This window comes from Camelus dromedarius, chromosome 11, assembly GCF_036321535.1.
Source record: "Camelus dromedarius isolate mCamDro1 chromosome 11, mCamDro1.pat, whole genome shotgun sequence".
Classification (NCBI taxonomy): Eukaryota; Metazoa; Chordata; class Mammalia; order Artiodactyla; family Camelidae; genus Camelus; species Camelus dromedarius.
In genome coordinates, this window is record NC_087446.1 from 22,172,240 (window position 1) to 22,187,925 (window position 15,686).

Genomic DNA, 15,686 nt, shown 5'->3' on the forward strand with positions numbered 1-15,686 from the left:
AACTCTTTGGACATTCATTTCTTCACTGCAAATATAAACGAGATAATCTCCAAAGTTCTGGGATTTTACAAATAGGGATTTCTGATCTCTGGATCTCGGATCTCTTCTAGCATTTACTCATCTATGGTTTTGAGTCTCTCCTGTGGAAGTTAATGGTCTTTTAAGTCAGATCTCATCTGAAGGTTGGAGGTGAGGGGGCAGGTTGAGGAATGTGGTTGGTGAGGAACTGGAGATGGTGGTTGAACTGTGGGAACTGGGTGGATTAGGGTGGGGCAGGGCAGAGCATCCTGGGTTTGTAAAGGACGTGGCTTGTAGTCCTAGTTCTTCTCCCCCTTAGCTGTGGGATTGTGGGCAACATCTTTCATCTGAGTTCCACCTGCCCTTTTGTAAAATACTAATTCACAAAGTTTACAAACAGGGTTTCAGAAAGAATTACTTGAGATAATTTATGTAAAAACATTCTGTGACATGTTTACTAAACCTTGATAATTAGTGTTACTACTACTAATAAATGATTTCCCCTGCATTTCATAGTGAAGTATAACGACAGAATAGAATGTTGTTTTCTAGGCACTGCTCTCTTCACTGGATTCTGGGACCTCATCTGGGAGGTATAAAATGACTTAGCAGGTGTTTGAATTCATTAGGCAATTATACACAATTCTCTCTTTCCTCATAATATCTGGTCTCTCATGGAAAAAAAGAATGGAGCTTAATTAAGACTCACTTTAGCCTATCATTTGGATGACCTGCACTTGTTAAGATTATTGAAGGAACAAGATTTGCGATATGGTACAAAATTGAACAAAAATGGATTTATTAATATTATCCTCACTGTCAAATTTCTGGTGTGTTTCATTTAGGAGTTGTTACGGAACCTGTTCAAGAATGGAATTTCCTGATAATACTACTTAAAAGGGAATGTTTCAATTATAGAGGCTAAATAAAGACACAGGCACATCCTGTAATTTTTATTATTTTCTGGTTATCAAAATTTATAGCACAGTGTTATGATTTTCCATCTTTTGGTTTTATTAATGTTTGACTTCACCATGGCATGGGTTGGTGGCGTGAGTTTTCTGGACTTCAAAGTGATGCTGGAGTTCACTGCTGTATTGAAGCTGTCTAACGGGGCATAGTACCAGGGACAGGCACGACCCATGCATTTGAACAAGGGCATGTTAAGCATGGGGCAGGGAGCCAGCCGGAGCATTCCAGTCAGGTCTTTTAACCAAGCCCTCTCACTTCCCCTGTAAGTACGTCATCCGAACTTCCTGAGTGCCCGGCACGCACCTGGAAAAAACCCTCTTGCTTGTCTCCCAGCAGGGTTCTTAGGGCCATGAGCCAGTCAAAATGACTGACAGTTCAGTCAAGGAACATCCACTAAACCACAACTGTTAAAGCAGACAGAATTCCCGTAAGATGAATGCTTTTTGGACCGAATCCAAAGAGAATAATCTATTAAAACAAGTTGTCTAATCTTATGAGTTAACTTGAAAAGAGAAGTGGATGCAGGGTGAATTGCAAAATGTTTACACGTGTACATTCAATTTATTTAATTTTAAATAATTAGGGCATGGCAATGATTAGTGCTAATTGGAGCTGTGTCGGGCTGAATGAATTATCCAAGTATGTTTTGAAGACTCAAGAGAGACTTTTGCCATAAATCTTACTAAACTCTAGGATTTTTTTATTGATACTGCTAAAAAGCAAAGATCTACATCTTAATGAAAAATACCAGATTTTTACACAGTTTGAAATGATTTGAAATGTAGTACTTTAATGATGGCTACAAAGGCTGGACATGCTTAAAAAGGATGCTTAATGGGGAAAGTTTTAGTGGCCCTCAAAATAGGTATTTAATAAATGCAGAATTCTTTTGTTTAAACTAATATGAAGTGAGATCAAACTTGTGGGTCGTTTTGAAGTCTTATTCAAGTGGAAGACAAATACTGCAGTGGCTACATGGGTTGCACTGTGGTCAAGTTCCTTTCTGTTTCAAAATCTTCTTGTGAAGTTGCCTATGAACTTTCTGAATACCTCATGTCCCATATGTAATCTTTAAGTTACTATATGATTAAAATTTAATTGCAAATCTCATTAAAAGAAGGAAAAAATAGGTAGATGCCATTTACGCAAAGATTTCATCTGTTTAGATTGGTAGCCACCATCACCAGAAGGCTCCAAAATTTGCATTTTGCCAAGTTGCTTCTGGCAGGAAGGCACTCTTGGAGTGTCTTCAGCACAGAACCTGAACTGAAAACCTTTTTAGTATTTTTGTCTGTTCTCAAACATCTGGCTCGTGGCCACTGGGCTGCTCTAGCAGTCATTTCTCTGTCTGCATAACATGAAAGATGCCACTAGTTTATTATTCATAAAGGAAGTAGGATTTGAGGGTCACCCTTTATGATTAATTTCAACTAATAAAGGCGTGCATTTAAAAATGCATATTCAGTATTAACTGGTGCTCTTCGAAAGGTAATCTCATTTATTTATAATAAGTAGTGCCATCTAGGTTACTATTTACTTTTCAAAAGAATATCACTTTCTGAGTAATAAGTGCATAGATGTGAGAGATACCTCTTGATGAGAATTTGAATTATATTTTCCCCCTTTCCCGCATCACCCATTCCCTAGACTATATTTTTGTTTTTAACGTATTTTCAAATTACTAGGCTTAGGTTACTGCTGATGTCACTACTTTGCTGCTCCTTACATCTCTTCTTATATTAAAGAGAACAAACCAAATAGTCTACCAGCAAAAGATTTGAAAGTAGAGGTGTTTTTTCTGTAATAGATTCTAGTAACCATAGCTCCCCTTACTAATAGGATGCACGGCATGGGCAATTGTTTGTTCTGTTTTCTTTTAGTCAGGGGTGATAGGGAGGATAGGTGATGACCCGGTCTGCTTGCTCAGGAAAACCCGAATGTTCTACTCAGGGGTTCTTATTGAGGACTAATAATTATAATGCCGAAGTATGTGCCAGAGTGTTGTCTGGGAATTTCTGAATAGTTGTAGCCACCAGATATGGAAAGAAGAATTTAAAAATTGATGGATGCTTTCACAAGTGAAAAGTTTTTTTTCAAAAATTCTAATTACTCTGCCTCAGTTTCCCCAATCAAAAACACAAGTGTTCTTTTATAAATCAGTGGGCATTTTGAGAATAAAGACAAAATCCACATAAGAAATGTAGAGAGAAAGGGCTACAATTTTATTTTTGAGAAAGAGTAAATAGTTGGCCATATTGACATTGAATTTACTCTTTATGTTTAGCAGAAGACAAGCATAATTATAGAGTGGGAACATATTTCTATTTAAAAACATTAAGCATTACAATTATGCTTATTAGTGAATATCTACCCATAAGATATGTATGTTGTTTTATTTATATGTATAAAATCTTCTTTTTCTCCTTGGTGTCTTTTGTGTCTTCATAGGAAGTCTCCCACACTCATTAAATAGCTGTCTATGATCTTTGAGAGAGGACGACCGTGTCTTGGCCTCCCCACAGAGTGAAGTCTCATTATAATTTGTCTCTTTATGTTTGCAAAATGCTGGGCTCACATGCTTAACTCATTAATGAGACTGGAACGCGTCTCATAATGGCCAGTTTGTCGCACTAAAGCCACACGGAGTTAAAAGAATGTTGCAGTTTAATCCATTGGCCCAGGAAATCCACGTGCAATGCAGTTGCCCAACTTGAGGAGAGATCGATGGAAAAAAGTTCCTTTTCCAAATTCAGTGAATTTTGAGGTCTTTTATCTTGATCTCACCCTCATTGGAAGTATTCTCAAAGTCTAGGGAAAGAGGTTTCATACAAACCAAAAGTGTTTTGATAGCTAAAGAGAGGTGTCCTCTTTTGTTTAAAGCATTTTTTGTTTCTTAGGTCACAAAGGATATTTGCATCACATATTTTCTTCATAAAGGCTGGATTGTTTCATAGCTAAGCTGTTTTTGACCATGGCGCACTGCCTGGTGGGAAGTGTTAAACCTCTTATTTTTGGCTAAACAAGATTACTCTGAAGGCTGACATCTGGGGGGGCTAGCTTTTAGTGTAATGGGTTAGAGGCTGTGGCCCACCCCTTGCCGTTACAGTAATTGAACTCTTTGGGTACTTGTGTTTCTAATAGTTAGTTCTAGAAGCAGCTTGCCATGGGGACGCAAGAAATTGCTAACTGCTTGATTTCCCCGCGTTAGCTTAATGAAGAAGAATGGGTCACCATGCCAACAAAAACACCCTAGCAATGGGTTTAGAAAGCATCTTTCCCTGAATACTTACTTCTCATTTGGGGGTTTCTAGTAAACTACAAAAGCTGTGGAGTGTCAGACAAAACCCAAACAGGATTTGAAATCAATATATCATGTCTCGTCGAATCCATATAAACAGCTGTGGTCATTTGAACTGAATTTAATTTCATTCTTTTGTTCTATCCTTTAAAGTTTGAAGACATTTAAAATGTTAAGACACTTATGTTGCTGTTAATTTTCAGTTATTAATATGTCTTTACCTGCAGCTTTCAGATAGCTATCCAACCTGTCTACTTCATTTCATTTGGTTTCTAACAGCTTTTATTCTAGTAACAGCCATTCTTTAAAGTAGACTTTATTTTCGTAGAACAGCTTTACGTTTACAGAAAAATTGAGTAGAAAAGAGTTCCCATATAGTTCACATCCACTTTGCTTGTTATTGACGTTTCACATTAGTATAGTATATATGTTACAACAAATTGACCAATGCTGATTTGTTATCATTAAGTAAAATTCATAGTGTATTGAGATTTCCTCCATTTTTACCTAATGCTCTTTTCCTGTTCCAGAATGCCACCTGGGATATCATGTCACATTTATTTGTCACATCTCCTTAGGCTCTTCTTGGTTGTGATGGCTTCTCAAACTATTTTTGATAACCTTGACAGTTTCGAGGATTCCTAGTCAGATCTTTTGCAAAATGCTCTCCTTTGGAATATGCCTGATGGTTTTTCGTGATTAGACTGGGTTTATGGGTTTTGAGAGGAAGAACATAGGTAAAGTGACCTTTTCATCACATAATATCAAGGATGAAGGGGGCATGCTATCAACATGACTTACCACAGTGCAGGTTAACCTTGGCCAAGGGAGTTCTTGAAGCAGGCTCCTGTGTCCCCTTGACACTTCGACATATCCCGTCTGTGTGTGTGTGTGTGTTTTGTGCCCTTCCCTACTTCCTAGCACTACAGAATGCTCCAGGCTCATCTTGTATACTTCTTGCCCCAATAGCAAAGTTAATCCATTTCTCCAAGGAACTGTGATTCTTTTTATTGGAAAATGGTATTAGAAATCAAAATGTGAACACCAGGTAATGCCTTTTAAGAAATTAAAAAAAAAAAAAACCTACAAATGTTTAAGTAAAATTAAGAAGAGTTGCTTTCAGGTATGCTTAAATGAAAGAATAGATAGACATCTTCAGTTTCTTCTCTTTACATTACATTTTTAAAATGTTCTAAATAAAATGTTCATTCTTACCAGTGTTAGCTATTATCATATATATGAATAGATCCTGTGAGGGATTTCAAGTAGGCTAATAGTTGTGATTGTAATTGAAATAAGGAAAAAAAAAAAACCTGTTGTCTCTGGTGACCTTTTACTATCAAATCAACCCAAATATGTTTGACTTTAAACTTTGGAAAATATTGTGTGTCCCTCATTACATCAACTACATGAAATATGCTTTGACACTGTACAGTTTTATATAACTGTAGTCTCCCTTGATGAGAGCCTGGTTTGGTAACTTATAATCTAGTCTAAAAAATCCATACATTTTCATCAGTGAATTTCAACCTATAATTGATTTTATTTGCTGCTAAATATTTATCTGGATATGTGCAAGTACTTTCTGCTGGATGGCTGACCTTAACAGACAGTATTATGGTGTATTATAGCGTCAGCTTGATTGAATGGAAGAATTCCTTATAATCTAAAGTGCTAAGTATCTCACTAACATACTTTGTTACACCCTTAATCTTTAAATTCTTTCCTCACAAAGACTAGATGTGCCCATCCATCAAACCTCTTTATAGCTTTTGAAATACCAGACGTTAAAATTCTTTTATCTTGCCTGTTGATATGGAATAAAAGTTTCTAGTGTTGCATAGGAGGTGTTTATTAATAAAGAAACCCATTTTTTTCCTTGCAGGGGACTAGAACTACCCCAACAATTTGATTATGGCAATATTTGATTCATCACATGAAATATTCTAGGAAAAAAACACTTAGTTTTACTTTTAGCCATGTAGTCCTTCTTGTCATATATTCAGAAAAACATGCATTATATTCATGTTTTGGGGTGAGCCTCCAGCAAGAGCTATTTTAGAAAGGAGGGCAGCTGGGAGAAATCCTATATTATTGATATAAGCAAAGCTTTTGACGTCAGTGATGAATGGTGGATACAAAATAGAGGATGCTCAATTTTTGTTATGTCTGGATAACCTTTTCTCTCAGTTATTCTTATAGCTTTCAGATACTGATTTTTATCTACTTTATTATTACAACTCTACTATCATTGCCAAGGGCTTAATTTGGAATTAAATGAGCCTTATGCTTAAGTAATTTATTTCCATTAGTTTGCCAAAAAGTGAGTCCCATGATGGTTTTTAATACTCTTGAGGCAGAATGTTTACATTTTTCTTTCATTGAGTCTAAAATAATCCTTTTCAGCTTCCTTTATGTCTGACAAGATCTGACATCAGAAGACAATATTGACAATGCCATCACGAATGGCAGTTTTCCTTGAATAGTAGAGAGGTGAGCTCTTATAGTTGCTTTTTGCTTTTTCTCTTGTGTTACTTCTGTAGTCAAAGACTCTCCATAGAAGAAAATCACTACAGGGCCTCTCTGTAAAGACATCATGGTTAGTTAACATGACAAGATCTTCTCACCAGCTTTGCCTTCATGTTTCTGGTGACGTGTGGGAAGGATTTGGTATTTTACGATACATTTCTCATTATTTGCTTATTAAGCTGGCACTCCATTCTTGTTTTCCACTAGTGCATCCAAAGACTAGAGGTCAAATTGTCAGTCTTGAACTTTATATTCTTAGCTGATTTCTCTTCTTAGCTTAAAGAATAACTTTTAAAAAGATGAATAGATTTGAACTTTTAGAGGAGCTAGACTTTTAGAAAGCAGATTAATATCATTCTGTAAATGTGGTTCCATGAAGGAACCCCGTCCATTCAATAACTGGCATAAAATGTTGGATAAGAATGTTTTTAGGGATGCAGTAATTTTCCTATTTCTAATTCCAGTTTGGGATTGAAGTTGTAGTCAGGAGAATTTTCCTCCAAAACGCATGTCATTGCTTTTATGTATACTTTTCATGGAGACTGATGGAGACAGGCAAAAAATATTATGATGTAAAGGTGACAAGGCCAAGTTTCTGTATATGATGACAACTAAGTTCTTTTTAAATGGCCTTGGAGTTGTGCAACATTGTTTAATATATGAGCCTTTGTAAGGTACTGAGTGAGGATTTATCATAACAGGATTCAAAATATATGAGATGACAGGTATAAACAGACTTCTGGTTTGAGGGTCAGAGTTAGTTTAAGAATAATTGATTTGAATACCTACAAATGTCAGGGTCTGTATTGACCTCTGAGGATTCAAAGACGTGTCAGTTATTATAGCTCAGATATAAAAGAGTGCTTTCGGGTAATGTTATCATAATTTTGTATCCTAACTGTTGAATTGTGAAACAAAGAGATTTTCTAGCAAAATTAAGGTAAGGATCACAAAATAATTATAGGTAGATTGAATAGGGACAAGGAAACTTTTTTTAAAATTGATACTTAATTATAAAATAACAGCTACAGTAAATACTAAAGATAGGAAACTATGGAAACTAACATATCAGACACTTAAGTGCCTGTAGTAGAATTTATATTTGTTAGCATTATTTGTGTATTTGTTTCAGAAAAATTGTTGAACCCACGAAATAGAAGTTTAGGCATATCAGGTTATCAAACCTTTTTGTTTTTACAATAAAATTTTGGGGGCTATGAATAAATAGCAACCACTCAGGAATTTGAAGCCATCTTTGTCTCTTACCAACCAATCAGTCAATCCATCTCCTTGCACTGCCCTGCTCTGCCCTGCCCCAGGGAGTTCATCATGTCATGTTTGGTGTAATTATTTCTAGACTTGGAAAAAAAAAATCTTTGCATACATATGTATGCATTTGTGAAAAACATGGTGTTTTTTCTGAATGGCCAGTATGATTTTAGAATATGCATATTCTGCGAGTTGATTCTTACAAATCATGCTACTGTGTAGTGATTTTGTTTGTCTTAGTTTATGTAGCGTTACTTCATGTTGGTGTATATGTATGCATATATATAGGTATCTCTTTATATATGTTATACATATAGTTTATATATGTGGTTTTCCTTTTAATTACCTTATAGATTAGATAACATGGTTATACCATGATTTATTTTCATACTGCACTATTGAAGTTTTTAGCTATTTCGTTATTTTGCTTTTATAAATAATGCTGCATTAGATGGCGCTGTATTTAAATCTAAGAGGTTTTGTTAGAGAGTATGTAACTAAATCCAGATTACCAAATAGCAGGGGATGCAAATTATTAGTTTTCCTAAATACTTCCAAATTTCCCACCAAAACTGTAGAATTTATATTTTCCCAGTGTGTGATAGTTATTGTTTCAACACAATTTCAGTGACTTTTATATCCAGTTTTTTTTTTCACTCAGATTCATTTCAAATACATTGCTTTTGCTTTACCTTTCATTTATATTAATGAATGCGACTGGGCATCTTTAAAATATTTATTATCTTTTCTCTGATTTTCCATCTGTGTTTTTAAATCTGTATTTTCTTTTGTATTATTTGCTTTTTGTGGTTCATACTTGGAAGGCTCTTTTTTTCTTTTCTGGAAACAAATCCTCTGCCTTCTATATTTTGCAACAAGACTTGAATATTTCAACCCTGAGTTCTACTTATTACAAAGATCTCAGTTCCTTTGTAGCCTGACCTTCATGACACTCATTTATTATGCTAAGAATTCAGTTTGTCCCAAAGCCTGGGATAAAGCATTATTTATACTTCATTATGGTTTATTCATTTTGAATGAGGAAAACATGCTTCAGACTTTGTAAAATGAAAGCCAGAGTCTAACAGTATTTTTTTACTGGCAGTACTAAGAATTAGACTTGTGCAGATATGCAGTAATTCTCAACCTCAGCCACATTAGAATCTCGTATAGAGATTTTATTCAGACTGGGGCATGGGTATTTTTAAAAGCTTACAATTGATATTGATGGTCCTTTAGGTTTGAAAAGTATCATTTAAAGCACAGTGGTTCTTCTCCTTCCAAAATGTTTTTCTGGACCCACACCATAAAAGAATAGAGTACACAAAGTTTGAAGAGCACATGGTCTCTCATCTCTTCTTACAGGTGTGTGTCCCGCATGTAGAAGAGTGCACATAAGGCAGCCTTAATGATATGTGTGTTGGATGAACTGATGCTGTTTGTGCTATTAAATTGCATTCATTTTCTAATGCTCCCAATCAAAGGTACTACTCAGATTATGTTTAAGTTTCCCAGACTTTGGAGTCTCATCTTCTATGTGCTTTTTTTTTTTTTTTTTTTTAAAGCGCTCTGACTTTAAAGTCTATGGTGGCGACTCATCAGAACTCTCATGCCTTATCTTGGAAATACCTGTGTTGAATCCATTTGATGCACCAAGCCAAGAACAACAACAAAAATGAAGAAATGCTGAGGCTATTTGTATAGTCACTTAGTTACTGGTTGTAGCTCAATGAAAGTTTTAGTTCGATTTAATGCAAAAATCAGAGCATAGGGACTGAAATTAACAAATAAAACCTTTCTATGCTTTTTTTTTTCCTACCTTATTTTTAATGCCATCTCCAGAAGAATAGTGAGTGTGAGGTTAGAAGAGAGATTTAGTTTTATCAAAATCCCATTTGTATAGGTGATAACTTTAAACAAAACTCTATGAGAAGGCATTAAAGAGATTTGAAAGTTGCAATTTCCAATTTAGGCTTATACTTAAAAAGATGTCCGCCAATCATGAGGCCTTAGAAAATCTTCCACTTTCAACATTTAGCATCAGTTTTCATGGAAGGGGCATATAGCACAGTGGTAGAGTGCATGCTTAGCATGCACCAGATCATGGGTTCACTTCCCACTACGCCATTAAAAATAAAAATAATCCCCCCCACCAAAAAAACACATCAATTTTCTTTTACCTGTTAGCTCAGTTTTCCTTTAATAGTGTTATTTCAGTCCTGGCAGACTTTACCATTAAGGTAGAATGAATGTATAAGAGCATCTCACTTCAAAACCTTAGTGTCTCTTAATCTTAGTTATTATGTCGATTGTTTCAATTGGAGACTATATGAAAATGTTTTACAGTGTAAAGCATGTCATAAATTAATGCTAGCATTTTCATTTTCATCACTTTCTCAGCACTTAGTCATCTTATAAAATATTTATTGTTGAATAGTTTTCATTACTCACATCTTTATTTTGGAGTTTAATATATTCAAATATTCTTTCAGCATAATTAATACTAGAATCATTGTTACCATATCTTCAGTCTTAATATTTTATTTTGACAATAACTTTACTATAACTTAATATAGAGATGACTTACTAAAAATGAATGGATAAGATAGTTTTGCCTTATGATGGTTCTGTCTTTAGGAATAAACTAGAATTATGTAATCATTGAGACTAAGTTCTTTTGGAGTTTCATGACTAGCAGAGAAACCTGATTACACTTCCCTCCCCATGTGGTTCTCCTACTCATTTGCTTTTCTTGCCTGATTACAGCTGTTTTGTAATGCCCTCTCCCTCCCTCTCCTCCTCTCTCTTTATGCCATCAGAAGATACTGTAATAGAGTGGCCTTAATCACACTTGGTATACTTACTTAACACTTAGTTACTAAATGGACTTCTGGTACAAATTCAAAATTGAGTTGTTTTTCAAGACTTGTCTTCTTTATGATACCTAATACCTTGCCTCATTTATCTTTGCCAAATGATATTTGTAATCTAAGAATATTTGTGTGATTTTCTTGTGTAAGCTAAGAATACTTAATTATGTGATTGATCCATCAAGTTATTACAGCATTTAATGTATGGTTTTGTGTGGTTTTTTCCCTAAAAATCAAGAACTTTTAGGACTTTTGCTAGGTAGAATTTCAGAGGAGCAAAGGAATAGTTTGCAAAAGTTACTCTTAGATGATGAGTCTTTAAACCATTGCATTTTTCCAGGACACACCTCAAATTGAAAGGTTAGTGATGACTGAATATATTACCCCTCCTATCATTAAAAATGCCCCATAGCATCATATAAATTAATTTTGAGCAGAAGTCTGTCTCAGGTGTTTCTACAGCAATGAGGGAATTAATTCTGTGAATTCAGCATTACCATGATCTTGTATTAATGAGCAGTTTCCATTTTGGGCATTTTGAGTTTGAGGTACCTAAGGTATCTATGACTATGCCCCACAGGTAAGGAAAGTTAAGGTGGTGTTATTAGTATTTACTCATAATTTTTTAAAATCATGAAGCTTGCCGAGACCATTGGCTTCAGAGGAGAGATGGAACAGATGGTTTATGACGAGTTCTGTGTCTTCCAGCAATTGGAAATAGTGTGAGTGAGAGAGGAGAGTCCAGGGGCAGTTTAATACAGAGACTGTTTTAATGGAAGTTGTACATGCTCAGGGTAGATTGCTTTGTGGACTAGATTTTTTTTCTTTTTTTGAGGTATAATTGACACTTAACAGTATATCAGTTTTAGGTATACTACATAATGATCTGGCATATGATTATATTGTAAAATGAGCACCCTAGTAAGTTTAGTTAACATCCATCTAGACAAGCAGCTACAAAAAATTGTTTTACTCTTGTGATAACAGTATTGTTTAACTGCAATACAATATTGTTTACTATAGTTACCATGCTATATGTTACGTCCCCAGGACTTATCTTATAACTGGAAGTTTGTACCTTTTGATCACCTTTATCTGTTCACTCATTTTGCTCACCCCCCAACCCCTGCATCTGGCAGCCACCAATGTGTTCTCTTTATGAGTTGTTTTTTAAAAAAATATTCCACCTATAAGTGAGATCATACAGTATGTGTCCTTCTCTGTCTGACTTATTTCACTTAGCATAATGCCTTCAAGGGCCATCTGTGTTGTTGCAATTGGCAAGATTTTCTTTTTTATGGTTGAGTAATATTCCATTATACATATATAGCACATTTTCTTTTAGATTCCTTCATCTGTTCACTTAGGATGCTTCTATGTCTTGGCTATTGTAAATGATGCTCTAGTGAACATGGAGGTGCAGATATCTTTTTGAGAAAGCAATTTTGTTATCTTCAGTTAAATACTCAGAATTAGAATTGCTGGATCATATGGTCATTCTATTTTTAAATTTTTGAGGGACCTCCACACTGTTTTCTGTAGTGGCTGTACCAATTTACATTCTTACCAACAGTGTAAACCAGTTCCTTTTTCTTTCTCTCCTTGTCAACACTTGCTGTTTCTTGTCTTTTTGATGATAGCCATTCTTACAGGTGTGACATGAGAGTTCATTGTGGTTGTGAATTGCATTTCCCTGTGGATTAGTGATGTTGAGCACCTTTTCATATACCTGTTGGCCATCTGCATGTCTTCCCTGGGAAAATGTCTGTTCAGATCTTCTGCCTATTTTTTATAGATTGTTGCTTTTTTTTTTTTTCTATTAAGTTGTATGAGTTTTTTATGTATTTTGGATGTTAACCCTTTTACCAGATACATGACTTGCAACGTTTTCTCACATCTAGTAGGTTGCCTATTCATTTTGTTGCATGTCCTTTGCTGTGCAGAAGCTTTTGAGTTTGGTATAGTCTCACCTGTTTATTTTTGCTTTTGTTGCCTTTTATGGATTTTTTTTTTTTACCTAAATATTTGGCATATTCTTTGGAAGATTCCAAGCACCATTCTGAATGTTTTTGGGGAAGATGGTTCTGTACAGTGCCGGAATGTGTGCAGTAAGAGATCGCATTACCAGTGAATCATTAAAATTGGGGTATAGTGTCTGTCCTTCCCCCTACCCCCACTGCCTCTTCAGGACTTAGATTGTTTGAAGTCACCAAATTGTTACTCAGGTTGAAAGTGCTTGCCAGAAAATTCTCATTAACATGGATGTCTTTTGGCTTTTCTCTTATAATTTTGTCTTTCTCTTAAAATAATTAAGTCCATTATTAAAGTTATTTTATTTATTTTAAACTTTATTTTTTATTTTATTTTTGAAAAGTTATCATCAACATGAAAAATTTGAGATTCACAGGGAGTCTTATTAAATGTTTGATGTCACTGATGTCATTGAGAGTACCAGAGTAGCAGATGAAATCCAGTTTATAAATTCTACAAGGAGAATCAAGACAGTTAAATGGGGACTGGCATAGACATAGAGGTTTTCCTCATTATCCGAAAGTAGATTGTTCCTGTGGAACCTTTTGTAAGCTGAAATGGCGTAAAGCAAAGAACAGTTACCTTGGACACACCTTGCTAAATGATGCATAAAATAAATCAAGATAAAGTGCAGATGCTCAGATGCTTACAATTCAAAGCTATGACAGCTTGATGCTGAGATGCTGAGTGAGGTTCTCGAGGAAGAAACTTGGCAGTGTCACTTTCAGTGCTTGGGGTACGTACTGCCTCTATAAATGGCCCCCTGAAAAAACAAATGCTGAACATATTACACGCTTCACCTTTTTCTGTATAGTGAAAATCCTTGGATTTTTTGGTTTTGTTCTGTTAACGAAAACAGGTACTACTTTAGGGCTTTTATAAAAAGCAAAGTGGCACAAAGTGAATTTTTGGAAAGCAGGGGATACCTGTAGCTAAATGCCATTTCTCCTTTGAGCCATGCAGAATCCTATATGCTGCATATTCTTTGGCATGTCTGTTCTTTGTTTTCCCCGGAATTTAAACTATAAAATGAAGGAAGACAATTACTAGACGTCTATTATATCTCATATAGAGTGCTAAGTACTTCTGCATCATGGTCTCATTTTGACATGGCACCAATTCCAAGAGGGAAAGGGGAATGTATTCAACCCATTTTATAGAGGTCAAGGAATTGAAGGTTTGGTTATTGGTATTTTAGAGAGGAACAAGAAGAAAAGATACTCATCAAAAGTTACATACAGCATAGGATCCCACAGTCCATTTTCTTAACTCAGAATATCCATAAGCGTGTTTAAAGGAGATGGAATTGAAGTCACATATTTGAAACCTAATGCTGTGTTTTAAAGGTTCATTTAAAAATATTTTTCATCTCTAAGTGTTAAATAAAGTCTTCCAATGCTGTACTGATGATGATCTTAATTTTTTTCCCCCTCTCTTTTGGTTTCAGAGGAAGAACTTGTCTCTTTTTCTCAGCATTAGTTTGTTAACTTTCTGGGGGACTTTCCTTTTGGGTGCCCGTTTATACTGGATGGGAAACAAACCACCAAGCTTTTCCAACTCTGACAACCCAGCCGCTGATTCGGACAGCCTCCTGGCTCGCACGCTCACCTTCTTCTACTTGCCAACCAAGAACCTCTGGCTGTTGCTATGCCCAGACACCCTCAGTTTTGATTGGTCGATGGATGCCGTGCCTCTGCTCAAAACAATTTGTGACTGGAGAAACCTACACACTGTGGCCTTCTATACTGGACTCCTCCTCCTCGCCTACTACTGTTTGAAGAGCCCAAGCGTAGAAACAGAATGCAACGGGAAATTTGTAACAAACGGCAAGCAGAATGCAAATGGACATAGCTGCCATTCAGACGTGGAGTACCGGAACTCAGAGATTAAGCCCAGCTTTGCATCCAAAGTAGAAAATGGCATTAAAAATAATGCATCACAGAGAACACAGCTTCCTTCTACGGAGAACATTGTTGTTCTGTCTTTATCTTTGTTAGTAATACCCTTTGTTCCTGCCACGAACCTGTTTTTCTATGTCGGCTTTGTAATTGCAGAGCGAGTATTGTACATTCCTAGTATGGGCTTCTGCCTCCTCATTACTGTGGGTGCCAGAGCCCTTTATGTCAAAGTCCAAAAGCGGTTTCTCAAGACCTTGATTTTTTATGCAACGGCTACATTAATTGTTTTCTATGGACTCAAGACCGCAATCAGGAATGGAGACTGGCAGAATGAGGAAATGCTCTATAGGTCAGGGATAAAAGTAAACCCTGCTAAAGGTAATATTTTATTTTATGCTTTTGCCTGGACAGTTTACTCTTTCTGCCTTTTTATATCTTTACTTCTTGCCTTAAAACACAGCATTAAGGAAGAAGAGGTCCTATTATGTAATACTTGTATCTTTCTGTTTTTTTTTTTAAGAGAGAGCAGTACAGCTGCTTTAGAGGCATATCCAGCATTCCATATTTGGGACAGGGATGTGTTTCCCTATGTTCCTGACTACATTTGTCCAGAGGAGTAGCAGTCCTGTTGTGTAAAAATACTGACTATCGTAAGAATTTAGAAAAATGCTTGGTTGCCACAGTTTAAAATACTGATATGGACGACATCTCTTTTCATCATGTAATAGAAGTCAGGTTATCCTACGTAAGTATACTTTAGCTCTTCCGTTTTCCAAACATGGCCTGAGGAAATACCACAAG

General features: G+C 35.7%; 1 protein-coding gene across 2 annotated transcripts in view; it reads left to right on the forward strand.

The window, feature by feature from the left end:
* The window catches only part of TMTC2 (transmembrane O-mannosyltransferase targeting cadherins 2), a 470,409-nt gene that overhangs the window by 283,151 nt on the left and 171,572 nt on the right, over positions 1-15,686 (forward strand). For both annotated transcript variants that reach the window (XM_064491564.1, XM_010975092.3), the window contains one exon: positions 14,435-15,263. In XM_064491564.1, the coding sequence (XP_064347634.1) occupies positions 14,435-15,263 (829 nt within the window). The remainder of the gene's footprint in view (positions 1-14,434; positions 15,264-15,686) is intronic.